The sequence below is a fragment of the Anas acuta genome, chromosome 14 (genome assembly GCF_963932015.1).
Source record: "Anas acuta chromosome 14, bAnaAcu1.1, whole genome shotgun sequence".
Lineage (NCBI taxonomy): Eukaryota > Metazoa > Chordata > Aves > Anseriformes > Anatidae > Anas > Anas acuta.
This window is the reverse complement of record NC_088992.1, coordinates 9,739,022-9,765,673: the sequence shown is the minus strand read 5'-3', so window position 1 is coordinate 9,765,673 and position 26,652 is coordinate 9,739,022. Positions and strand designations below refer to the sequence as shown.

General features: G+C 49.4%; 1 protein-coding gene across 6 annotated transcripts; it reads left to right on the top strand.

Moving 5' to 3' along the window:
- Positions 1–71: 71 nt before the first annotated feature.
- NHP2 (NHP2 ribonucleoprotein) lies at positions 72–26,612 on the top strand. Of its 6 annotated transcripts, XM_068698575.1 has the most exons (31): positions 75–222; positions 479–575; positions 1,173–1,242; positions 2,284–2,333; positions 3,013–3,135; positions 3,292–3,372; positions 3,841–3,905; positions 4,401–4,537; positions 4,971–5,186; positions 6,432–6,576; positions 7,777–7,986; positions 8,401–8,681; positions 9,173–9,628; positions 9,981–10,074; positions 10,290–10,336; positions 10,702–10,916; positions 11,231–11,323; positions 11,545–11,613; positions 12,327–12,504; positions 13,148–13,252; positions 14,117–14,161; positions 19,678–19,962; positions 20,362–20,565; positions 21,880–22,022; positions 22,728–22,814; positions 23,242–23,310; positions 24,296–24,526; positions 25,240–25,430; positions 25,562–25,631; positions 25,704–25,809; positions 26,421–26,612. In XM_068698575.1, the coding sequence occupies exons 1-31, from the start codon at positions 135–137 to the stop codon at positions 26,544–26,546; spliced, it is 4,377 nt and encodes a 1,458-aa protein (XP_068554676.1). In that variant the 5' UTR covers positions 75–134; the 3' UTR covers positions 26,547–26,612. The 6 variants fall into 6 exon arrangements, with proteins under 6 accessions (XP_068554673.1, XP_068554671.1, XP_068554672.1 ...); XM_068698570.1 differs by lacking the exons at positions 19,678–19,962; positions 20,362–20,565; positions 21,880–22,022; ... (5 more) ...; positions 25,704–25,809; positions 26,421–26,612 and adding an exon at positions 15,315–15,731 and having other exon boundaries at positions 73–222; XM_068698572.1 differs by lacking the exons at positions 4,971–5,186; positions 19,678–19,962; positions 20,362–20,565; ... (6 more) ...; positions 25,704–25,809; positions 26,421–26,612 and adding an exon at positions 15,315–15,731 and having other exon boundaries at positions 72–222.
- The last annotated feature ends 40 nt before the right edge of the window (positions 26,613–26,652 follow it).

Below are 26,652 nucleotides of genomic sequence, written 5' to 3'. Positions count from 1 at the left end.
GCCGCCCGCCCGCTCCACCAATGGGAGCCCGCGCCCTCGAGGCAACCAATGAGAGCCGGCGGTTGAGGAGGAAGGGGCGGGGCTTGGGCCCGCGCGGCCGCTCCTCGCGCTGAGGGCCGGGGAAGGCCGTGCGCATGCGCGCCCCTCCCGGCGGGCTGTGCGCGCGGCTCCGCCCTGAGGCGCGTTGGGGCCGGGCGGGGAAGATGGCGGCGGGGACGGGCAGTGAGTGCGGGGGGGCGGCGAGAGGGGCGGCGGGGAGCGGGCGGCGGCGGCGGAGGGAACGGGGGGGCGGCGGGAGGGGGCCGGGAGGGCGCGGGGGGGCGGCGCGGGGAGGGCCTGAGGGGCGCTGAGGGGAGCTGAGGGGAGGGGGCGGGGCTAACGGCTGGGGGCGGGGCCTAAAGTGAGGTGGGCGGGGCCACGGTGTGGGCGTGGCCTCCGGCCCGCCGGCGGGGTGCGGAGCTGGGCTGTGTCCCCGCAGAGCACAAGCTGCTGGGCGCCGGCCCCACCGAGCCCTGGTCCATCCGCGAGAAGCTCTGCCTGGCCTCCTCCGTCATGCGCAGCGGCGACCAGAACTGGTAAGGGTCCGGGCACGGCGGCTCGGCCTCCTCCCCGTGTTCTTGTTGGCAGCACAGGCTAACACGGAGGTGTTAAGGGTGGAGGCGTCAGACACGTGGCTTGGAAATCGGCTTGGTTCTTTTGTAACTGCTGCATAGGACTGCATTAGTTAGAGCAAAAAACATGTCTATAAATTGGGAAGGTGAGTTGTGGTCCAGAAGTCTATTTATCAAAGCACCACTTTGCATCACTGCCACACTCGTAGCTTTGTTTTTGCACTCGTAGCTTTGTTTTGCTGCCTTACCAAATAAAAGTTTCTGTTTGTGGACATGTAACCACGTCACCAGAAGCTGGAAAGTTGCATTTCAAAGCAATAGAGGGAAGCTGTTGGTTTAGGAGCAGGCAGATATTTTCGAGCCCAAGGGCTATATTTGAACAATCCTTTAAAAAAAAAAAAACTCCATCACAGCAACTCCACTGTGTTTATGGGGATTATTCTGTGATGAACATCAGGACAGGTCAGCATATTTGCACAGCATGTTGGTTGGGTTAGGTTGGTTGGGTTAATGACTCGCCATGCATGACTCTCCTGCATCATGTGTGTGATTCTTCTGCAGGGTCTCAGTCAGCAGAGCCATCAAGCCTTTTGCAGAGCCAGGCCGCCCACCTGACTGGTTTTCCCAAAAGGTAAGATACTGGCAAGTGAATTTTGGAGAAAATTAGTTCTATATGGGATGTGTAAGACAGCTGCATAAGATGATGTTGAAGTTTTTTGTTGGTGTTAAAAAAAAAAAAAAAGTTTGAAGAAATAGCAAAATCAATTTTTAAAGAAAATGTTCAAATCTGATTAAGTGAGCTGTGGATAAGGTTGGATAAGTTAAAGAAAAAGACAAGGATGATCAAAGACTTGAAAGAGTTTCCTTGTAAGGGAGCAGTAGGTAAGGTGGAACCTTTCAATGAAAGAAAGAGATGACTAACAAGAGAAACAACAGATGTCTGTACAGTCAGGAGTGGCATGGCAAGGATGAATGAGTCTTAATTGTTCAGTGCCATGTCCAATGCAAGATTTAGAGGCTATTAAGTAAGACTAACAGGAGGCAAGTTCAAAGCAAAACAAAAGAGGCTGTTCTGTGCCAGGCACATAATCAAGCTGTGGAATTGTTTGCCATGGGGATTTGTGGATGCCCTTGTATTTTGGTGTGTCCAGCTCTTTGGTCGAGCATCTGGGATTTTTGTTATATAATGACCAGGAAGAGATAAACAGAATCTATATACCTCTTTACCTGTGTGTGTGTGTAGAAATATATGTGTAACTACTATTATTTTAAATGTTGCTTACTGTTTTCTTAGTTCTCTTAAGCTATGAACCTAGTCTTGACATAATGCTACCTTCTCCACTGAAGTATTTTTGGTTCACATTCACAGACAGCTACAGTTTTTCTAATCACGTTTGCCTTCTTTGATTTCTAAATTGTTGCTTGGGAATGTCTGTTCTTTATCTTTGTTTTGAAGATCAGCTTGGGCAGTGCTAGAGTAAAAGAGTGAATGTGTCTCCTCATTTTGATATACACTAAGTTATAGCTTTGGGGAAAACTGTGGAGAAGACTGTCAGATATGTTCATACAGCGTTCGACTTTTGAAAGAGAAAGTGCTCTGTAGGTTTTGTTGATAAGCATTTGCTGATGCTTATTCTTTGGTATTCTCTGACTTTTTTTTGTTTCTTCTTAGCATTGTGCATCTCAGTATTCAGAGCTGTTGGAGACTACAGAGACCCCTAAGTAAGTATGAAGTCTGAAGCAAGTGCAGTCTGCAGTAGTTTTGAGTGGACTTGTCAGTTCCTACAGCAAATCACTTGATAGTGCTCTTCCCCAAGAGGAGTGAACAGGAATGATGAAATTTAATTGTGATAACTGGCTTGGGTGGACAATGGGATTGGGGTATGGCAGATGTGGAAGGCTGGCTCGATGGGAAAAGCAGCTAGCAAGCAAGCTCAAAGTATTTCTTAGAACACACTTTCCATATTTCTTTATCTTGTCTCTTTTGTTTTGGAACTTCACATCAAATGAAATTAAAGGCAGGGTATTTAAAAGTAGTGTTTATTTATGTTAGTGCTGAACAATCTTTAACAGTATAGCTGCAGGACAAAGGACATCGTAGAGTTAACTGTGAAAAATACTGTTTTTATTGTGGCTCTGAAGCTGAATGATGGGTTTTTCAGGTTGAGAGTTGTAGTGGGCTTCCATCTTTGATCTATTCCTGAAGTCTTTAACATTTAGATACACTTTTCAGATGAGATTGTTGGAACACTGTGCTTTCCGGTATTATTTAAGGGAAATTGGAAGAGGGGGAGTTGGTTTTGTGTGTGTGTGTGGTATGAATGACAGGCAGCAGCCAGGTATGGAAGGAGAACTTGGAATTTCTGTTTAATTACTGTTTTGTTTTTCTCTTGTTCTATAGGAGAAAACGTGGTGAGAAAGGAGAGGTGGTGGAAACTGTGGAAGACGTTATTGTGCGGAAACTGACTGCAGAACGAGTTGAGGAGTTGAAGAAAATTATTAAAGAAACACAGGAGAAATACAGGTGTGTGGCAGAGGCATTAGCTGTGGTGTATCTGGGAGTCCTGTCTTGAAAAAGTGGCATAAGTGGAGCAATGTTTGGGGTAAAAATGCACGGAACAAGAGCTTCTCAGTGCATGCTGTTCAGTGATAAGTAGATAAGAAGATTTTCTGCTTACAGGCAACTCAAGAAGGATGCAGAGCTGATCCAGGCTGGACACATGGATAACAGACTGGAGGAGCTGTGCAATGAGATTATGATGTGGGTTATTTTCTTATTTCCACATTACGTTTTCTTCTGAGATTGTAGTTCTCTGATGCTTTGTGTTAGGCTTTGTGTTTGTGTTACTTTTACTCAATGCATTTTGAGCTGAGACAGATAGGGCAGCTGGGCAGATGCTTTGGCCTCTGAGGGTTGTCCTAGATAGACTGGGGGACACCAGCTTACATGGAACATCTTTTGCAGCTCTCAGAAAGAGCTTGGTGATGGCTTGCAACATCTTGCTTGCCTCCTCAATTTTGATACTCATCTGGAACTGAAACTTCCTGCAAAGTGCATTATTCCCTGACTGGCCTCTGACTCTGCTTTCCTCTTCAAAGAAATGGAGCCTGAGTCCGCAGAGGCAGTTCATTGTTGTCTGGAGATTAAGGGGTAGGGGCCAGTAAGCTGATTGTGGGCGAGAAGCTAAGGGGCAGTGGGACATTGTGTGACAGTTGGTTCTGTTTACAGAAAGAAAAAGATGGAGGAGGAGGAGGCAGAAGTCAAGAGGAAGGCTACAGATGCTGCTTATCAGGGTAAGCTGGAAATGTGCTTACACCTCCTCAAAGAGAGGTGCATATGTTTGTAAGATCACTCAGGAAATACTGCATCTTGTTAAGACCTGTTCAGGAGGAATTCCTTTACCCTGGGGGCTGGAATGAAGGATCGTGTTCTCTTTAGAGCAAAATACAGGGGCTTCTGATAAGGAAACAAATTCTGTAGAAAAGGTGTCTGTAAGAGGAAGAAGGATTTGTTCTGAATGCTTCATCCATTTATGGTTTCTGGAGCAACTTGGTGAGCTAACTTACCAGTGATGGGATGTGGTGAATACCCAACTGCTAGGAAGATGTGAAATTAAAGAGCTTTATGCCTTGCTAGTACTATCTGTGAGCTGAGTGTAGTGTGATGTGGGAAATTCCTACCATATAAATTGTTTTCTTGGTGTTCTTTAGGACAAAGTCAGAGGTCTCAGGGACTGTCCAAGGTGGATGGAGTTGTGGAATCCCACTTTTTTTTCTGTTTTCTTCCAGCTCGTCAGGCCATTAAGAATCCGCCACGAAGATTAACGGGTGTGATGGTTCGCTCCCCTGCAGGTTCAACCTCTCCAGGGGGAGACTATGCTCTGGGAGATCTGTCTCAGCCTGCTGTGGATGAGGCCAGCCCGGGGGTAAGAATACTTCCCATGGTAAGAGGGGAAGAGCAGCTGGGGACACGAGCTCTGCATTCATCATGGAACAGCAGCCTGGGGAGAAGCCCCTGCCGTGTTTTGCAGACCTTTTGTTGTGGCAGTGCTGTAGTGTGGCTGATGTACAGTGCTGCTCGAGATACGTGTCCCCTTCCCTGTCTGTGACCATCAGGTGCCTGGATCAAAGGCTGTGTAGGGGCATCAGTGGGTTGGCCAGGAAGGCTTCTGTGTGTGCCTGGGAAGTGGCACCAAAGGGCAGGGAAAGGGTAAAAGCAAATGCCTGGAATAGGTGTAGCGAGTGAATGGAGAAGGTGGCTGTGGTGTGCTGGCTCAATGCTCTTGGGGGAAGGAGCAAGTGGGACTAGTCCGTGTGTTGGAGTGTGGCTTTGAACAGTGTGGTTTTTCTCTTTCTCAGGTCACTCCAGGGACATTGCCCAGCACCCCAGTTGCCTCCTTCATTGGAATCCCTGACACCCCTCCAGGCTCTGCTCCCCTGGATGCCCCCATGACCCCAGTCACTGATGATTCACCCCAGAAAAAGATGCTAGGACAAAAAGCAACTCCGCCTCCTTCCCCTCTGCTCTCAGAGCTGCTGAAGAAGGGCAGTCTCCTGCCCACAAGCCCCAGGCTGGTATGGAGCTCTCTGCTCATGTATGCAAGCACACAAACAATCTGCTCCAGACTCTCCCATTAAAAAGGGGGAGCCGCAAAGGCTTCTTAAAAACACAGTTCTGTGAGAATCTCAACAGAAGATAAATATGAGAGATTTAGTAACCCTTGTGAAGCCACAGAGGTGGGACTCTTTCCTGACAGTAGTGTGGGTGCAGGGCTGCAGGTGTCAGTCAGCACAGAGGACTGGCTCTCTCCAGTCACAAGGAGTTGGAATTGCAGGCTTTGCTAGAGGAAATGGCTCTCACTGCAGGTGCATGTTAGTAGGCATCATCCCAATTGGCCTCCATCGCGGTGCTCTTGCTGAGTTCTCCTTTGGGCTCACAGTTCTTGTTTACATCCTGGTAGGGAGTTGTGTTTCAGTATTTGTAGTGGGTCTTAGGATAGGGATAGGGAGTCCTTTAATAAAGTTTGTGAGCAATATTGAAGTGCTTCAGTCTTCTCGTTGCAAAATGGCTGTGATGACGAGTCATTTTGGCCCTTCTGGTGTTAGTGACTGTGGAAGTCTGAGAAGGGCAACCATCCCTGACGTTGTTCAGAGCCCTGTTCTGAAAACTGCAGCCATCAGCCTGTGCACATTGGTTCCCTGTGTTAGTGCTCATCTGATAGAATAGGTGTATTGCTGTTGACCTTCTTTTAATAACTCATATTTGGGGTCTTCTCTGTTAGTTTGTGTAAATGCTCCATGGGTTCTGTTTTTGCAGGCTGCAATGTAAGGTATGACATAACAAGAAAAGAAAATGGCTGTGGAAGACTTTGGGCTTTCTTTGTATTGACAGGGCTGTTCTGTATCTGCTTCAGGGTCTGTCACAGGTTTACACTGTGACCTTGACAGAGTTACTCTCCGTCTTCCTGCTTCGGTTTCCCTCAGCTAAAAATAAAGGAAAATTCTTTGCTATTTTAGGCGTAGAGACACTAACACTACTGGTATCTGTAACAGGTTGTAAGGTCTTTGAACAAAGCAACTAAGGTAGAACAAATTTTCCATTGGGCTTAACTTAAAGGAAGTTTGCACCATAGCTGTATTGTGGCCTGAGAAGTTTCAGACTGTTGTCCACTTGCATAAGGGGCCTCAGGCAGGGACTAAAAGCACAGAAGAAATGCTGAGACAGTGAGTGATGGACAAATCCATGAAGGAGCATATCTGGCAGAGAATCACTGATGTGATTGTATCTCCAGGAACTTCAGTTGTGTCTTCCTTTGGCAGGTTGGTGAAAACGAAATGGCAGTGGCCTCTGGTCACATGAACAGCTCGGGAGTCCTGCTGGAGGTAGGAAGCGTCCTCCCAGTGCTGCACAGTGGGGAAATGCAGTCGGCACCTGGTGCTGTCCCTGCATCTCCTGCTGCTTCAGGTAACTCCCAGGGACTCTCTCTGTACAGTTCTCCCCTCAGAAGTACTCGAGGCTTTAGCAATTTTACACTTATGTGCCATAATTTCACAGACTGCTGTATGAATTCTCTTTGGAGAGAGATAAAGGATATCTACCCTGGCTGGTTTGGGGGCTTTATGAATTCTATTGCTATTTCTGTACCCCTGTCCCTTTCCCCTTTCTTTTTCCTAAGAAGATTCTAATTCTCACAGGAGAAAGAAAAGTGCCTTGATCTAAAATGACTGAAACAGATTTGATTTGGCCCTGGTCCATCCAGTCCAGTTTTCTGGGTTTGACACTGGCTAATACCAGGCATTTCGTTGCCTAGTTGGCATCTAGTTGACAGGGAGCTGGGGCAAATTGGGTCTACTGTCTAATTCTTAATCTGCCTAAATTTCAGTTCCCTGTGAACCTGAAGGACCTTGTTTGTTTTACCTCCACGTTAGCTCGGGTGTGTTGAGGATTAGACTGCAGTAGGTTGTGAGTTTTGGAGCAAGTTCCATAGGCGGGGTGAGAGGAACAATGCAGGAGTCTCTGCACTGGACCTTCTCAGAACATCCTGCCTAAGATGAAGTTTCTCCTCAGCTCACACTAACAAGGGGTTAGTCATGTTGTCTCCAAAGGAGGTTTTACACTATTCATTCATATATAATTCTAAATGAATAATCTCACCTTCCTCACGCATCTCTGTTCTTTAAGACCAGTTATTTTGGTCCAGATGGTTCAGTAAATTCAGACTGGAAGGTACGGCTGGGTGGCAACCTCCGATAGAAAAAGCAGTCTCCAGGAAAGACCTGCAAAGAGATTCCTTTTGCTCCCTTCCACCCCTGTCATGATTGTTTGTCTTGGCTTACTTTGTGTGGCTCTCTCAGCACTGGTTTCCAGATTTCCTGTAATTACATTGGAATGAGCCTTTGGGAGGGTATCTCTCTGCATGTGTGGCTTAGCCTGTCTGGCCCTTACGTTGGGCACTGTCCCAGAGCCTGCATGATCCTGTCTGAGACTGCACACCCCAAAGAGTCATGCATTTTTGGTGCAGGTTCTCCGTGTAGCTTTTGGGAACGTTTCTAGGTACTTTTCCCAGAGGAAGCCAGCAGACATGGAAGAGCCCAGCGCTGGCTTTGTGGACGTCGGTGTTGGCTGCTTCTTGCTCATGTGCTTTTCCCTTCTACTCTCTGTTAGGTGCTCCTACGCTTTCCCGGCTTTTAGAAGCTGGTCCTGCGCAGTTCACCTCACCTCTTGCTTCCTTCTCCGCTGTTGCCAGCGAACCTCCAGCTAAGCTCCTGCCACCCCCAGTAGAGCCTGTGTCGCAGGCAACAATTGTCATGATGCCCACGCTGTCAGCACCATCCGTTGTGCCACCAGCTGCAGCTCCAGAAAGCGTAGCCACAGGTGCGTTCCTGAACTACGCACTCACAGGTCATGCACTGCTGGAAAACAGAACTTCCCTTGGGCTCAGCACCCAGGAAGCTCTAAGCTGGCGTTTTATCACCTCAGACTCACCATCCTTTCTGAAAGAACATTTACGGCTGAGTTCTCAAGTAAACAGATGGTGAAGATGGGATTTAAATGGGATTTGCTGGGTGGGGGTGCTAGTGGTGTGTTTGCTGGATTGTGATTCAAGGGCTGATTCAAGGCCTGGAGTCTCACTTTGTCTCTACCGTGGGAAAGCAAACATGTCACCCATAGTTGTCTTTTATTTTTCTAAGTCATGCTGTTGTGGGTGGAGCTGGGATGCCTGCAGTTGGTGCTTGGTCTTAACCACTGTGATATTTGCTTATGATTGTCGTGCTCATCCTTGCGCAGTGAGCCAGCCCGAAGCCTGTGTTTCCATGGAGGCAGTGTCTGATTCCCATACAGTGACGGTGGCCATGGACAGCAGTGAAATATCCATGATCATTGACTCCATCAAGAAAGAGTGCCTGGGTTCTGCAGCTGGCAGCACTGCAGGCTCTTCCAAAGATCACTGCATGGATGGGAAAGAAGACCTGGATTTGGCTGAGAAGATGGATATTGCAGTGTCCTATACAGGGGAAGAGCTGGACTTTGATACTGTTGGAAATATCATAGCCATCATTGAGGACAAGGTAAAGAGGCAAAATAGAGGGCCAGTAGTTTTTGCTCCTCATCCAGTTAGGTTATTCTCAAGTGATTACTGCTTGCCAATCTAATACATTTAAATGAGGAAGAAATAACTATCACAAATCGCTCATTTTCACAATCCTTGCCCAGGTCAATAGGAAATGACCATATGACACCCCTGCTGGTAGTCTGCCGTGACTAGGCTGGTGCTTCACTCAAAGTACAGAAAGAAATTTCTTCCTCATGTTGGGTAGGGTTTGGGTCACAGACCTGGCAGACAAGTGAGCGCTGCTTGCAGCGTGCTTTCCATGAGTGCCAAGTTCCTGAAACTGAAACTCTACAGGGAGTGATGGGAGTCTGGCTGCTAAAGGTGATTTCATAAAGCCAGTACACCAAGTTTGCCACAGTTGACTTGTTACTAAATAACGCTGATTCTTTTTTAATCCCTCTTTCTGACCTTGGCCTGCACTTCTGTTTGTTTGTTTTGACAATAAAGGTAGACGACAACCCAGAAGTCCTGGATGCAGCGGTTGTTGAAGCTGCTCTGTCTTCTTTTTGCGAAGATACTGATGACCCACAGGCCCTGCCTGGCCCATGGGAACACCCAATTCGTCAGGAGCACGAGAAACAGGCCCAGATACCCCAAGTGTCTGTGACTGTGAAGCAGGAAAGACTGGAATGTGAGGAGCCAGAGGCAAAGGGAATTCGAGAGCTAATGGGCATTGGAGAGCTGGGATCAGAAATAAAGACAGAACCTGCAGAGCAGGAGCAGAATCAGCTGGGCGCTGAGGAAACCATACCGACAACTGCAAGAGTGACAGAAGCACCAGAGCTTAGGAGTCAAGAGATAGAAGAGGATCAAAGAGCAGCTGTGGCAGCAGGAGAGAGTGCTGAAATTGAGATAGAATCGACCAAGGGAGAAGACACGATGCACGGCACGGTGAAGACAGAGGTATGTGAGCAGAGGCTGCCTGGAACTGGTGTGGGGAAGGAAAGGAGCAGTTGTGGCAGGCAGGAAAGTTTAGAGAAAGGGTGACTGCTGGGCTGAAGGTGACCCTTCCATGAATGTGGCTGGCTGTTTCCTTGGGAGTCATGCTGCTGATCTGTTCGATCTGCAGGGAAGCTCTCTGCTTCAGGCAGTGCCTTTCTGTATCTCCCACCACCCATGTGCAGAATTGCTGTTGGGAAGGTGCTCAGTGAGCTTCATTGCCTTGAGTTAGGTTAGGGTGAGTGAGATGTGCCCACACCTTCACTGAAGTAAGCTGACACAAACATCTAGATTTGTGCATTTCTCTTCCCTCCAGACCCCACCTGATGATGATTCATCCCCTCCACAAGTCCCAAATGTGAGTGAAGACTCCTCACAGGCTGATGTTCAGCACAAATTTGAGCTGTCAGGTAACTTAATTCAGCTAGGAAATCTTTTACATGCAACATTATTAGCTGGATAGATGTCAGTGATCTGGTTCAGGTGTTTTGGGGTGGAGGGAGAAAACAAGATATGTGTAGGAATAGTGGTAATTACTGCAGGACAGTAGGCTTTGGTACAGGAGCTTTTGTAGGAAAGACTGCTTTGGAGAATCATAACCTTTTTGCTTTTCTTCCTTCCACAGACTCAATGAAGGAGGAAGCCCGAGCCCTGTTTAGGAGCCAGATGAAGGTAATTCTGAATTGGCTGTACTCATCCTGTGTACTTTGGGGTTCATTCTTGCTTTCTGGCTCCTATCCACTGAAAATTAAAGCCTGCTTCAGCTTTCTGCAATGGGAAGTCATCAGTGTGAGGTCGGGAGCTAAAGGGGAGATTGCTTCAGGCCCTGTTCAGCTGGGCGTCAGTGTTTCTGTGTTTATGTTAGGGTGGTGGGAGGCAGGGCAGGATAGTGACCAGAATTTTCTGGACATGCCTATAGATAAGGTTGTCAGTAGCTGTAGTAAAAAAGTCACTTTACTTTCTGAACTCTAATTTCTCTGGACACTCTGAGTTGCTGCTGTAGTCGGCTGCATAGACTCATGAACTCTTTGTTTCAGGATGGGCAGGGTGAAGAGGATGATGAGGATGGTGCCAGTGAGGCTGCCAGTTTGGAGGAGCCCAAAGAAGAAGATCAGGGTGAGGGATATCTGTCAGAGATGGATAATGAACCCCCTGTGAGTGAGAGCGACGATGGCTTCAGTGTCCATAACGCACCTTTACAGTCACACACGCTAGCCGACTCCATCCCCAGCAGCCCGGCCTCCTCACAGTTGTGAGTATCCGTGAAACTCTATCATGCAGGTGCAAATCCCAGGCTGTTTTGTGGAGGGAACATAGGATTCTCATTTCTGTTTTGCTGACTGAGTGGGTCCACAGAGGGAATTTGATTTGTCTGGCACTAGATTCTCCTTACTCACAAGTGCAGTGTGCAGACAGTGCACTCATGAGTAAGATTCCTTTTTTTTATTTCTGTCTCTGGCAGGGGTTAGGGTAGGTATAGCAAAGGCAAAATAAACTAAGGTTTTTCTGCTTCAAGGCAGTAAGTATGGAGACTTATGATGGATGTCTTACTTTTTTTTTTCTCAGCTCAGTGTGCAGTGAGGATCAGGAAGCAATACAGGCCCAGAAGATCTGGAAGAAAGCCATCATGCTAGTTTGGAGAGCGGCAGCTAATCACAGGTGAGTTTGATGTCTTGAGAATTGGCAGAAGGAAGTAAATAATCCCAGACAAGCCTGTACTCTCCCATCTCTGAGGCTTACCTGGCTTGTAAGGGTAATGGGGAGATGACGAATCAAATTGTTGCTGATAGCAGACAAACATGACAGCATGAAACAAATATTTGAGGATTGTTCCTTTATCAGCAAGGATAGGGCATTCAGTAGATTCTTTCTCTCTGCAGGTATGCTAATGTCTTCCTCCAGCCTGTGACTGATGATATAGCACCAGGCTACCACAGTATTGTGCAAAGGTGAGTCTCAGCAGTCTCGTGTCATTAGATCTCTGGTATATTTGTGTAGGAATTTCTGGCAGGAAGGTCCAGTCTTCATTTGTAATTCAAACTGCAAGACTTGGAAAATACTTTTCTTCTGGCATCTCACAGTCAGAAACAGATTTCCCTAAGAAAAGAGTCATCTTCAGATCTTCAGTAGTAGACACAAGTCTTTACCCAGCCCTGTCCTTGAATGAAGTAAGCTGACTTGCACAGAACATTTTTTGTCAGTAAGGTAGTATGTGACTATCATCAGGTTCTCAGTTTTTGTCTGGGGGTAGAGTTTAATCTTTGAGACTCCAAAAACTTTGATGGAGCTCTTTTACTGTCTCAGACAGTGGACTTTTCTGGGAGAGTTAACAGAACCCACTGCTAGCCTCAGAAATCTCTGTAAACAGTTCAATGGCTGCAGCTTTAGTTCTCTGTTATCTCCCTCAGTGATGCCTGGAGAAGACAAATGTCTCTCAAGGCATCTGTTATGTACTGTCACCATTTATGGTAACTGCTGGACAGCTTGTGTCTCCTGATTTGAGGCCTTGGAACTCAGGAACGCAGCCTATGTGGGGGAGAAGATATTCTGCCAATTAAATAGATTGTCTAATTAGACATGTCACAGACCCAAGGCTGCTTGCAAATGACAGGGGAAAGAGGTAGGTATGTCTGTTGCTATGCTGAATGCATTTCTTTCATAGGCCAATGGATTTATCTACAATCAAAAAGAATATTGAGAATGGGCTGATACGAACCACGGCTGAGTTCCAGCGTGATATTATGCTGATGTTTCAAAATGCAGTTATGTACAACAGCTCAGACCATGATGTGTACCACATGGCTGTGGAGATGCAGCGAGATGTCCTGGAGCAGATCCAGGTAAAGTACTGAGCTGAGACAGGAGCAGTACAGAACAGAGCATCTGCCTTGGTCCGCAGGTGTAGGAAACACTTGTGGATATAAGACCACACTTTCACTCACAGGGTCTTTGAATTAAGTAGTCCCATTTTTCCTGCATCTCTCTTGTGCTAGGTGTTTGTGGTGAGCTGATTGTGGATAGGTTAAAATTACACAGTAAAATGTCAGTTAGGTTCAGCCCAGACCAATTTCAAATCTAATTTCCTTCAGGGGATGCAGATATGCTTAGGCCAGCAAGAAGCAGGGCGTGGTTCAGGAACAGAAACAAGCAACAAGATCAGTGAATGACAGGGGACGCGATTGCTTCTTTTGGTGGCTCTGCTGGCTTAAAGTGAAAACTAGCCTGTGAATATGATTTAAAACTCCTTACGAAGTGGAATGTCCCAACAGCCAGGGCTAACACAGTTTGCAATGGATTTTTATAGTCCCTCCAGACTTGTGGCTTCTGAGGTAAATGGGGGAACTTACTCTGAGCAGCAAACAAGGAACTGAAACTGCCTCTGACCCAATCATTCCCAGCCCTGTGGTTTTTGATAGTTAAGTGACAAGCACTAACTGAGCTTGTTTTGCTTGAGAATCTTAACAGAGTGTGGTTTTCCTGCAGCAATTTCTGGCCACGCAACTGATCATGCAAACATCAGAGTCGGGGATCAGTGCAAAGAGCCTGCGTGGGCGAGACTCCACTCGCAAGCAAGATGCTTCGGAGAAGGTGAGAATGCTGCACCCTGCAGAAGGGCAGTTGGTATCTTTTGGAGAGTTTCGAGATACTGCATGAAGTTCCCATAAAAAAGATGTGCAAAATGTTTTTTTGAGATCAAAATAGCTTCAACATCTTCATGTGAACAAACAGTATTTTTCTTTAAATGTGTCCACTGACTAGATTTCAGCTCTGGAGCTGTGTATCATCCCAGAGGCAGGTTAATAATCATGAGTTACTCCTGTAACCCCTATGTTTTTTCCCTGATTTTAAAAACAAGTATATCAAAACTGTAGGGAAATGAGTAGACTATCAGAAGAAGTGGGATATGGCAGGAAGGTGAAAATGTAGAGATCTGGAAGACCAGCCTCTGCCGTGTTCTTCACTTCCAAGTCAAGTTCCTAGAACCAGGGAATTACTCCAGTCTGGTTTGCTGTTTAAAACACACTATGGAACCTTTGACTTCCACACTGATCTGAACTAATAGCAGTATAGATTTTTTTTTACTTTTTTCTTCTGTAAAGATGCATCTACGATTACATGACCTCACATGCTCTCAGCTGGCATACATAACATTGTAACAGCAAGGGCTGCCTGCTTCTTTCTATTGGCGAGCATGGCTGATTGCACAGCGCAGCAATGGTTTGGTAGTCCAGGCATTGCTATAGTTGAGGAGGGAATATCCCTTTCCTAGCATTCTTACTCTCGCCATATCCCTCTTTTGTGCATTTATATGTTCCTGCTGCATAAGACTGAAGCCGAGCAGGAAGGGGAATGGGGCAGATGTTTCGCTATGCTCGTGTGTGGGCTTATTGCTTCTATGTGGTGTGTGCATTTCCCTATCTGATGAGTGCTTCTGTTTTGGCCTTTTAACAGGACAGTGTCCCAATGGGCTCTCCTGCCTTCCTTCTCTCTCTCTTTGTAAGTATTGAAAGGCGCTAGCAAGTACTGCTGGCAGCGTGCTCTGCTCCTTGTCTGGGTGATCACTGCACTGTCACAGCATCCTTAGCGTCGCAGCAGTGTGTGTTTAACATAGGGGCTGTACAACCATGATCACTAGAGAAGAAACATCTTAGTCCCTTCCTCTCAGCGTGGGTGAGTGGGTGGGGCTTCAGTCTTTCTTCTGGTTCCAAGCGTTCTTGTTTTGTCATCTGCCTGTGCTTTTTTCCACAACTGCTCTCCTGCTTTCTTTCCATGTAAGTGGGAAGACACGCCAAGTGGTGCAGTGCTGTAGTTCTGACATCTCTCATGCTTACACAGCTGCCCCTTCTTCACATTCAAGACAGTGCAAAGGGTCTGGGGAAAGTGAGGAATCAGCTGTGTACTCCTTTATCATTCATGGTCCAGAAAGCAAATAAGATACTCCGCAGAAATACCTTGCTCTGTGCCTCTGGTGATCTGGAAGTGTTTGGAAAGTATTCCCTCTGGGAAACCCCAAGTCTTTGAGTTGCGGGGAGGAGAGAGGGGAGGAAGATGGAGAGTTTTTTTTTTTCTCTCGCATATATCTAAAGACAGAGGAGTACTCCGGGAGAGTCAGCATGTCAGCCAGAGGGAGAGGGCAGCGGATCAAAGGAAGCTCTCAGCTCGCCTTCTACTCATGGAAAGGAGCTGTGCGGAGAAGCTAGGGAGCTAGTGCCAGGGTCACTCAACTGGAGGAGCACTTCCCGTAGGGATCAGCAGCTAATAAGGTAGGTTAGTCAGCAGTTTCCTCTTTCCATCTTAAGAGCCAAGCTAGAAATTGTCACTTAGGAGAAAGCCTGCAGTGTGCAGGCTCCAAAAGCACCTGTCTGGGTGAGAGCCTTGTTGCCTGTCTCTCCTGACTGCCAGCAATGCACAGAGATGCTGCAAATCCCAGCACCTGTGCTGTGTCCAGAGTGAACTTTAGGTAGGTCTGCAGACAGGCCTCCCCAGGCCTTCCTGTCAGAGCTTCCCTTTCTCCTGTTCAGAAGGCATGAAAAGTATTATTATTAGATGCACATTTCCTTACCACTGTGTGCTGGAGGAAGTGTTTTGTGTTTAGGATTGCATAACTCATTTCTGTTAATGCCAGTCCTTTTGTTTGCCTTGTGACTAGGATGGAGGCACCAGAGGGCGTCGCTGTGCCATCGAGGCAGACATGAAGATGAAGAAATGATGCTGCAGACAGATAAGAAAACCCAGCACCTGGCATCCGGAGCTGGAGTGCAAGCAAGATGCTGTTAAAGCTGTTGGAGGAGGAAGAAAAGCTGCAGGTCTATTTCTGGGACCTGTTCCACCTTCTTGGCTTGACACTCTGGGAAGCAATTTCTCATCAGAATGTGTAACCCAAAGAAACTTCCTCGGAGGGGAAGACTAGCCCCCCTGCCTGTTCTAGGGCAGTCGTCTTGGGCTTCATCAGTGTTCTGGTGTTAGCTAGCAACTGGTGGCTCGTATGTACTGTAATGTGAAGTGTACAGATTTTTACTAGTGATGTGTAAATGTGTATGTATATTAAAGTCTGGGGAAAAACGAACCTGGTGTACGGTGTGCAGTGTACTGAGCACCACAGCTCTCTGCAGGGAGGAACCCTGCTCGTGTACAAGTGTGCATACACGCCTTGAACACCCGCAAATGCAACTCGCTTCCAGTTTCCCGCTGGAGCACACAAGCACTGCAGGTCTTTGACATCAGAGACAGTGCATGAATCATTAGGGTGCTGCACAGTGCTTGGATGGGGGGGAAGGTTCCCCCTCTGAGTGAGTGTGTGTAAGGATACGGCAGTGTTGTTATGAAACAGGACATCCTAACCACGGAAAGTTAAGTCCTACAGTCTCACTGGAGCTTTCCTTAAGAGACCATTGTACTGAATGTACTACATTCCCAGAAATTTGAAAGAGGTAAGCTAGTTAGGGTGAAAATCTGATTCCAGCTCCTGTAGGAATGATCATATCTGGTTTCACAGTGGAAGTTTTGAACTGCCTCTCTTGGATGGATGTCAACAGTTCGTTTCCTCAGCAACCTGGATGATTGAGTTTTAAGCTTCCTCTGAAAACTTTCAAGTTACCTATTTTTTTTCTGCTAATGTGACCTGTGAACTTGTGCATTTTCCGCCTGTGTACCCTTCGATGAGAAAAGAACAAAAAAGCACAGTCTCATGATACCTGAAGCAGCTGGGAGTTGTTTACACCTTTTCTCGTGCAGCATGCACAGGGCTCAGCGTTCTGTCACACCAGTTGCAAGAAAAAGTCATTGCAATTACTACAGAGGGATTGTTACCTTATCTAGTAAGAGCTGTTGGTTTTCATAAGTTTAATGTTGAAGGTTGTGGTGCCCGCTGCGTTGCATTCCATGTTTGGTAAAGGTAAGGTGTATTTCCACCAAGAATCGCTTTGTATTTGATGCTAGAAATGTGGAGTCCTTGGGTTTGCTCACTGCTTAAATGTCCTTCGCTGCTGAACTTGGAAACAAATTTCTGATTTGAATTTTTATGGGCCTCAATCTACAGAAATTCCAGGTTGTTAAGCTCGTGGCACAAAAAGTTCCAGGGTTCTTTGCTTTCTGGTATTTTGTGGACTTGTTTAAGTTGGAAAGGATCTCTGAGAATCAGCTCGTCCAACCTGCTGCCCTACGCGTGGCCAGCTTGGAAGGCAGATCGGCTTGCTTAGGGTCTTGTCTAGTCAAGTTTTGAAAATCTGCAGGGATGGAGATTTCATAACCTTTCTGGACAACTTCTTTCAGAGCTTACCACCCTCACAGAGTAAACATTTACGTTATAGCAAGTCTGAATTTCCTTCGGTGCAACTTGTCACCACCACCTCCTTTCACTGCTGGCCACTAAGAGCCTCGGTGTAACACCTCTGCGTGTTTGTGTTGAACAATCGATGTTGCATCATGTGGGAGGACCTCTATCGTGCCCCACTAGTAGATTGGTTTTTTATGGAAAGTATTGCTGTTCGTTCCTGCCCTTGGTTTCTTCTCTGAACAAGGTATTTTTTCCCTCAAAGAGCCTTTTCTCTTGCCCCATGACATGTCACTAGCCTGTAATAATGTTATTTAAGATCTTCAAAAATCGAAGGTACTGCTTTCCTCTTCAGAGCCCTGTTGCCTCTTTCCAAATTCACCATCTCACTTCTCCAGCTCCTAATTCCATTCTTTGTGATACTTTGCACTAATCTGTCTAGTTCAGAGCTCGAGCTGACTGTGCTGCATCTCCCACCGCACACCTTTTCACAGGCAGAAATAACAATTGCCCCTCTGTGCTGCTTGTGCTGCGGCTGATGCAAATGACAGGTTACCCAGCAGAGGTTTGGTCATGTTATGTTTAAGCCTCTTAGGGACTCATGAGTGAATGCCAAGTAGTTCCAAGGCTTACTGCCTCCCTTAAACTGCTCTAAAACCTCCCCTGTTGACACTTTAATTGCAGACAGTCCCTCGGACCCGTCCCAAGAGAAAGTCTCTCCGACTTTGCTGTCCTCCTCTGTGGCAGCTGCTGGTAATGATGATTAATTTGGTTTTTCCAACTGGCCCTGTTTTCCCCTGAGATGTTTGGCACTGGTGGTGCGTCATCCCCACTGATCAGCTGGCAGCTCGCTGCTTCTGATGTTTTTGACGAGGTTTGTTGTTGTTATTTGCTTTTATGTCTTTAGCAAATTGATCTTTTTTTTTTCTTTTTTCTTTTTTTTGCCTACTTCATTGTGGATTCTACATTTCATTTGCCGAAGTTCGGGCTTTTATCATTTTCCTTGTTTTGACATGTAAATTCCTTTTAAAGGCTGCCGCCTTTATTTCTAACAGCTTCTTCTTGTATCAGCAGGAGTTGTGCGGTATCTGATCTCTGCAAAGTGAACTAAAACTTTCCCATTTGATAATGATTCCCTGTTGGCAACTTACGTAAAGTCTGCAAGGAAGATCTTAATTAAAAGTTAAATCGAGTCCCTTCTCATCCCTTATTTTTCGTACAGAATCAATGTGGAACGAAGCAGGCTGTAATTACTTCCCCCAGCCCACTTGTCTTACAGTATTTCTGCTGCTCTGCTCTCTGACATCTCGAGCCTTCCAGGACTTAGTAAAACCGAACGTGAGGTCAAAGCCCCTTTTAATCGGTGCTTATGCCCGCGTTAGTAGGCCTCCTGACTTGAAAATGCTGATCCCTCTGCGCTGGAGTACAGAAAGATGATCACAGGCGATGGGATTACCCTAGCCTAAGGCTTTTGCTCCTCCGCTGAGCTGCAGTGACCGGTTGTGCGTGTGCAACCAGCTCTGCTGATTGTGCAGCGAGTGCTCTAGGCACGGTTACTCCTCCGATGGGATCAGTCTGCCCGACTCCTTTAGCTGGAAGCCCAGAGCAGGCAGCTTTATCTCCTGCCTCATCAAATTTCACTCGCTTCCGCTAAAGTTAACTTTGGAAGAGGCTGGAGAAGGGAGGCCTGCGAGGTCCCGGCTCTCCTTGGATGTTTATAAAAGAAGCAAACGAGTTTTCCCATCCCAACACCAGCAGATTTCTTATTACTCCCAGGTAGGCACCGCAGGCTGTGTTTGCTGCCGTGGTGGCAGTCCTGAGAAGGCAAAGGGAAGTCAGTGAGAAATGCGTTTGTTCAAAGCCCTGGAAAAATGAGGTTGCACATAATTAACTGAGAACTCGAAAGTCATTTTTAATGAATGCACAGAACTCTCTGTAGGTGCAGCAGGCAGCTCAGTAGCAAGATGCAGATTTTTCTAACAGCCTTTTGCTGTTGTTATGGTGATCCTGCAAGCAATTCCCCAGACTTTAGAGGAATTGTAGGGGACTCGTGCAGCCGAAGAGACTTAGGCTGACAAGCAGAGGTGAAAGGAGTGGCTTCTTCCATCTTAAGAGAATGCCAACTCTTATTTTCTGAGGTGTGTGCAGAGCTGTCCCCATGAGCCTGTGTCTGTGCATCACTGCAGTGCTCCTGGCTCAGGCACACAAGGCACCACCACCCAGTTAAATTACCTCTGTCGCTTCCAAACCAGGTTTCTGCAGTGTCTGTAAGAAGTTGTTTCCAATGTACCAGCAATAGGGGCAGCAAAGGGAACCTCAGTGAGCTGCCCTTGGTGTCACAGGTTATCCACAGCTGTCAGCAGCTCCTGGCCCCAGCGTGATGTGGTTTCGAGCTTGCTGCTCGCTGCTTTCAGCACCTAACGGTGCCATCAGACACAGCCACAGGCTCCAAACCAGCACAGTATCCCCTGAGCAGGGAACCCACTGTGCTGCCAGGCAAGGGGTGAGCATGGGGAAAGCACTGGAAAATGGAAATTTGGTTGCCCTGAAATGGGAATTGGTGTGGCTGCACAGCTACAGCTCTGCCCTGTACCGTGAATTTTGGGCTCAGGAGCAGGCTGCTCGCCTCGCAGAGCTCTTGCCATGTTTTGGCTCTCTGAGCAGGTCAGGAGATGAACTGGGCTTTGCGGTGCTGGAGCAGGGTACAAAGAAATTGCTGTGTCTCTGTGTTTGTTTGCAGATGGGCCATTCCTGGCTGTGGTGCGGGTCTGAGACGGAGTCTCCCAGCGACTCAGAGAAGAACAGTGACTTCCAGTCAGTTCTCAGCTGGGATTCCAGCTTGGATCTGGAACTGGGGAGCTGGAGGAACACCGAAGAGGCCGCCTTGGGGAAGCTGGAGGAGAGCAGCCAAGAGGCAGACTACAGGCTGAAGTTCAGTGATCCTCTCTGGGAGGATGATAGCGAAGACTACCCAAAAGGAGAGAGGCAATGCGAAGATGAAAGTCTTCTCCAGTTCTTCTCAGAGGTAGGGCTGCGTGGATGACAGGAAAGTGGGCTGCATAGCTTAGGCCTTCCTGAAATACTAGTTTCAGTGCCTCCACCATCCTGACACACAGAAATATTCTGGGGGAGGTGTAGATGCCCTGAGTTAACTTGCTCTCTGTTCCAAGCCTAGCCCTTGCTCCCATTTAAAGCTGGCACTGCAGCCAGGCAGCTGCTTTGCCAAAACACGGCTCACCCTAAAGCACAGAGATGTCAGCGAACTGACACTTGTAATAACAACACAGGGCTTCATCAGAAGATTTTGCAAGGATTCCTAAAAATGGAAAGGCGTTCGTGAGTGAAAGCAAAAATAGCACTTGTGCTGCTTATTTATTCTTCCTTTTGCCTTCACAGTTTGAAGCAGTGTATCTCTGTGTCGCAGGTAACCCAGTTGATGGAACCTCTCCGCATTAGCTGCACAGATTCAGCTCAGACTCCATGGGATTATTCTGGCTCTGGAAAGCAGGGTGGTGGGGAAGATGTAAGATGCCAGGAAAAGCCCACAGGGGCAGTAGTCTCAAGAGCAGAGGAAAGTCATCTGCATGGCCTGGCAGAAGACGAGGAAGAACGCCTCCTGGGAAAAGAGGTAGGGGAGAGGTGGTCCTAGGAGAGCCTCTGGTGAGAGATGAGAGGCAGTAAAGGAAATCAGCTCTAGACGAGATGGGGAAGTCCCACGTTGCAGCTGGGGAGATGGGGACACAGGGGAGGAGACATCAGGGAGGGGAATGCAAAAGAAGTACATGAGGGGAAGGATGGATGTTTGTTATGTATGGATATGAATCTTTATGAACAGGAAGCTCGTTACAGATCAAACCCTCAGATGTGAGTTGGAGGCATTGCTCCTTGGCAGCACAAAGGTGACTCATGAGAGCTGGCAGCCTGCTCTCAGGTTTAAGGCAAGACTGGAATACTTGGTTTGTTCTAATTGCTGTGTTATGCAGCACGCAGCTTGGCTGGTTCCAGGCCCACGTGGATGCAATAGCAGTAACCATCTGCCCCTGGAGACCGTCATGTCTTGGAAGCAGGCGCTGTTTAGCCTGGGTTTGTGCTAGTCCTGTGTCTGGGGGGTGCTGGGCTCCCACCAGCCTGCGAGGTGGTGCTGGGAGGGGCTGTAACACCACAGCAGTGGAAGGGCAGCACCCAGTTTTTCAGTCCTGCACTCACATTTGTTGCTTTGCAAACCTAGACACTGGAGACAGAAATGATTTTCAGGGTTCTCGCAGCGGGGTTATTCCCAGCAGTTCCCTCGTGGTCTGCCAAGTGGTCAAAGCCATACCCAGCTCAGTGTCCGTGTTCCTGCTGGAGAGTCTGCTCCATGCTTCAGATCTGCTGAGGAATTCTCAGATGTCCCTGTACATAATCCCACTTCTGACCTCCAGAATGCCTCTCTCCCTGCACCTCCCCCTCCGTTTTGTTAGCAAATCACTGCACCAACAGCACCACTCTCCTTCCTGGTTGAGTCTATTCTCTGTCATATTCATGTGGGAGTTTTTGAGGAAACAGTCCTGTTGTACTCTTGGGGATCCTGTTTTCTGTGTCTTGAGGTTTAACAAGCCTGAGGCAGTCTTACCTCAGATCCTGATTGCCCTCTGTACATCCATGACTCTTCCCAGAAAAGAAACCAGACACACCTCTGGGCACCAGTCAGCTCCGCAATGTTTGTGTTTGCCAGAGGTGGTTGTGAGCCAGGAGATCAAACCCAGCTAGTACTGGAGCCCTGGCCAGCACAAGGAAGATCTGAATAAGGTCAAACATCATCCTCCAGAGTAATAGAAAGAACTAGCTCCCATTTGGGACTGGATGCAGTCAGGGGACGTGCAGCAGGCTGGTTTCTGTGTGTAGGACTGAGGTGACAGGCTGCCATTTTAGCCATATCTCCATTTTCCTCTCTGCTCTTCAGGCCAAGACTCAAGAGGTACCTGGAGATCAAGCTTTAGGTGAGCCACGTGCACAGGAGAGTCATCAGGCCCAGGACCCAGATGACAGTGATGGCACCTCTGCAAACCCCGTGCTGGTCGCCACAAGTCCTGCCAACATGCAGCTGTAAGTGGTTCACTCTGCTCTCTGTCAAGTGCAGCAGAACTGTTGTTTTCCTTGTCTCACAAGTTTATAGCACAGGTCAGCTCCAAGAAGGTGATATGTCCAAGGAGAACAGGAGGGAAGGAGGTGACTTGTGCTATCTCTGTGGGTCTGCCAGCATTCTGGGGCATTGATCCTGTACATAAGTAAGAAGAGTAGCGATTAATAAGAGGTTAAATAGAAAATTCATGTTTCTGCAAGGCAGCTAGGTCTGCCATGAGCTGGGCATCGCACTATCAGGCAGTGTCCAGTCCATCTCCTAAGAGAGGCAGGCATGTCAGTCACGGGTAGGCTCTGCCACATGTGCGACTACCTGGGCTGCCTTTCGAAGGGATACCGTAGTTTAATGGGATAGGAATCTAAATAAAAACCACCTTAGTAAAGTTCTAAATGTCAGAATGGCGTGAGCTTTTCTGTCTGACTTGATCATGCTGGTCAGCTCAGCTTGGCCCTTGTCAGCTGCCTGTCATCCTGCATCTTCCTGCATGGTTGATGGTTGGCTGTGCGTTCAGATGCAGAACACCTCTGCCATGTCCCCCTGAGAGGCTTTGTGCAGCTCCAGAAAAGGATCTCAGGGCTGTACCCACCTGGATGTGGTAGGTGCCTACAGAAGTGCTCCCTCCTCCTTTGGCTTGAGCGTGACCCTCTGGCACTACGTTCCTTCTGCAGGATGCAGCTGAGCTGGGATAACCCGGTGCAGCATTCACACTTCAAAAGGACCGTCCTGTCCATCTGGAAGATGATAGCCAGTCACAGGTACGTGGGGCACAGGGTTGGATTAGCATTGTCCTGAGTGCCACCTCCCGTGTCACCAGGCCTTGTGCTCCCCTCCACGACGGCCACCCCAGGCAGGCATGGCTCTCCGTGGCTTTACTTCTGGCTGTCCTCACAGGAGGAACAGCTGGGCGCTGTAAAATCAGAGAGAACACTGCATATTTATTTCCTCTGCAGAACGTGCCAAAGCCCAAATGGTGCTTCCTACACAGCTGGCAGGGCCAGCTTCAGCAAGGGCTCAGCCTCCTCCCCTGCCTGGCTGTGCCAGCCGCCCGGCACGGGGAGTTGCCAACAGGCTGTGCCCCTTGTGGCAAGCAGGGAGAGGCCAGCACTAGCCCGCGCTGCGGTGTTGTCTTTGGCCCTCTGCTCAGAAGCAGACAGAGATCTTTCTTTGTGCTTGTCCTTGTAGGTACAGCGGCCCATTCCTGAAGGCAGTGTCAGAGAAACAAGCCCCGGGATACAGGGATGTGGTGAAGAGGTGAGTTTGCGGAAGAGCCGTTCACTGCTTCATTTCTCTCTGTTTCTGTCTTCTCTGGCACCCAGCACTCGGAACAGGAAAGACAGGTTAAGGTCAGCCTCTGGTTTCCAAAGCACCACTGGGACCGTCTCCTTCCTCCTATTCCACAGAGTTCGGCTGTCATCGCCTTCTCCCACTGACTTATTTTATTAAAACTCCCTCTGGGTGATCAGGACCTGGAGGTGGCAGCGCCCGTGGGGCTGACACGCGTTGTGCCTGCCCTTTGCTGGCCTTGCACAGACAGTCTGCAGGTGTAACCCCTGCCTGAGCTTGGGGGATTCAGCCTCTGCAGCCCAGCAGTCTGTTATCCCCACGCTGGAGACGTGTGCCTCTGTCAATGTCCTTCCTTCTTCCAGTGCTCATTCCCCAGATGTTTTACTCTCAGTGGAGAAGTGGGTCATAAGAATATTTCCCAGATAGATTAAGGGCATTTTTCAGAGCTGAATCATATTCTATTCTGGTCACAGTTGTCCTCTCTGCAGCCATTCATTTTCTCATTCTGTCAAAATAAGGGAAGTAATATTTATTCTCCTTCATGTTCCCCGTATCAGCACTGCTATTTTTGCTAGTGGCACCATTTGATTTTAAGGGGCTTTAATAGATACCTATTTTAGTAACTTTTCTTTCTCCACTCAGACCTGGGCTGACTCCACCAAGACTAATTACTAGAACCGCTCTGCTTGCCTTCTCTGGAGCTCAACTTCATATTTTTTTAGAAGTGACTGCTAATGGCCTGCCAAGTTGGTTGGGTGGCAAGCGTCAGATTGGCTGAACTTACTTTTGTCTGCCTTAGAAGAACATTTCTCGCTCCCCCTCTTTGTCCCGAGCAATAATATTGATTGAAAATAGCCGTGCTTTCAGGGCCATGCCGAAATGAGGACAGGCACGTTCGTGCAGAGCCTGGCTCTGGCTTCCGTTTAATTTCCCTGCTGTGTGTCCTTTACAGGCCCATGGATTTAACCAGCATAAAGCGAAACCTGTCCAAGGGGCACATCCAGTCCATGGCCCAGTTCCAGTGCAGCCTGATGCTCATGTTCCAGAACGCGGTGATGTACAACAGCTGCAACCACCATGTGCACCGCATGGCCCTGGAGATGCAGCGGGAGGTGCTGGAGCAGATGCAGATGCTGGGTGAAGCCCTCCTGTGCTCGGAGGACAGGCTGCGGCTGGGCCGGAGGTGACAGGGCACTGGGGGCACTGGGAGCACTGGGGACACTGGGAGCACTGAGGGTGTTGGGAGCACTCAGGGAGCACTAGGAACACTGGAGGTGCTGGGAGCACTGGGGACACTGGGAGTACTGGAGGCACTGGGGGCCATTCCCTGAGGAGCACTGGGAGTTCTTGGGGGGTATTGGGAGCACTGGGAGGCACTGAGAGCACTGGGGGCCCTGCCCCAAAGAGTACTGGAGGCACTGGGAGCACTGGGAGCTCTAGGAGTAGTGGGGACACTGGGCACACTGGGAGCACTGAGGGAACTTGGGGGGTACTGGGAGCACTGGGGCAGCACTGGGAGAACTTGGGGGGTACTGGGAGCACTGGGGGCCCTGCCCCAAAGAGTACTGGGAGCACTGGGAGTTCTTTCTAGGAGAACTGGGCACACTGGGAGCACTGGGGGAACTTAGTGGGAACTTGGTGGGTACTGTGAGCACTGGGGGAGCACTGGGACCCCTTGGGGGCCCTGCCCCGAGGAGCACTGGGCGCACTGGAGGCACTGGGAGCTGCAGCAGTACTGGGGGCACTGGGAGCACTGGGGGAGCGCTGGTCTGAGGGGGACCCGAGCGCGGCTCGCCATTGGCCGGGGCGGTGGGCGGGCTGAGGCAGGGCGGGCTCCCATTGGCTGGGGCGGTGGGCGGGCAGAGGCAGGGCGGGCTCCCATTGGCTGCCACTCAGCACGCGGCGGCCGGAAGCGGAAGCGGCCGGCGGCAGCGCGCGCGCGACCATGGCGAGGGAGAAGGAGGCGGAGGCGGCGGAGGCGGCCCCGGAGCTGTCGTACCGGGAGCAGCTCGGGCACCTCAACCCCATCGCGCAGCCGCTCGCCTCCCGCAAGCTGACGCGGAAGCTCTACAAGTGCATTAGGAAAGGTCGGGCTGGGGCTGGGGCTGGGGGGCAGGGACCAGGGGAACCGGGGGGGGGGGGCTCGGGCTGGGGCCTAGGGCCTGGTACCGGGCCTGGTACCGGGCCGCAGCGCCCTGACGCGTTGCGTCTCTTGCAGCGGCCAAGCAGAAGCAGATCCGCCGCGGCGTGAAGGAGGTGCAGAAATTCATCAACAAGGGCGAGAAGGGGTAAGTGGAGGAGCCTCCCGGCCTCGCTGCCCAGGCGCGGCCCCGGCCCCTGACGCGTGTTTTCCCCTTCAGGATCGCGGTGCTGGCCGGCGACACGCTGCCCATCGATGTGTACTGCCACATCCCCATCATGTGTGAGGACAGGAACCTCCCGTACGCGTACGTCCCCTCCAAATCGGTAAGGGCAGGTGGCTGCGCAGCGTGGAGGCACCAGGCTGTGACACCAAGCCTGGTGGGCTGCAGCCGGCAGGAGCCATCCTGGGGAGGCTCCACGGTGGTGTCTGAGTGAAGCACCCAGCGCTTGTGCCGTGCTGGGACACGAGAGGAACAGACGGTGACAGCTCAGGTGTGGGAGGGGCTCGCTGCAGAAGTGTTTGGCCTAGTAGAGCTCCTGCAGCAGCACCAGAGCTCTCCGGAACAGGGCTGGGACAGATTTCTAACTTTCAGTTCTGAGCTGGGGCCTGGATGCTCCTGGAAATGAGTTGGTGGCCAAGATGTGGCAGCGGAGAGATGTCCATCCTTGCTCAGACTAGAACTTAGGGCAGGGGCTTTGGGGTTTCCCTGCTGTGGGTGAGGAGCAGTGTATGTGAGAGCTGCCAGGCATTCACAGCACGCATCCCTGCAGCATTTGGGCTAGAAGAGCTGTGAGAAGGGTTCCCCAGCCCACACAAAGAGTGCTTGGATGTTTGGGGGATGGCAGGGACACCTTCCCTGTGTCCTACTGGGGGGGTATTGGGGCTCCCCCCAGCAGGCTGCCCACCTCTCCATTGCCCCGCTCTGCCCCAACAGGACCTGGGAGCTGCGGCCGGCTCGAAGCGCCCCACCTGTGTCATCCTGATCAAGCCCCACGAGGAGTACCAGGAGGCCTACGATGAGTGCCTGGAGGAGGTGGAGGCGCTGCCCCTGCCGCTCTGACCCACAGTGGGGTGGGGGGGGGAACGGGATGGGACACGAGGTGAATAAAGGTGTGGGGGGTTTGTACCAGCTGTCTGACTGCTTTTTTTTGGGGGACAGAGACACC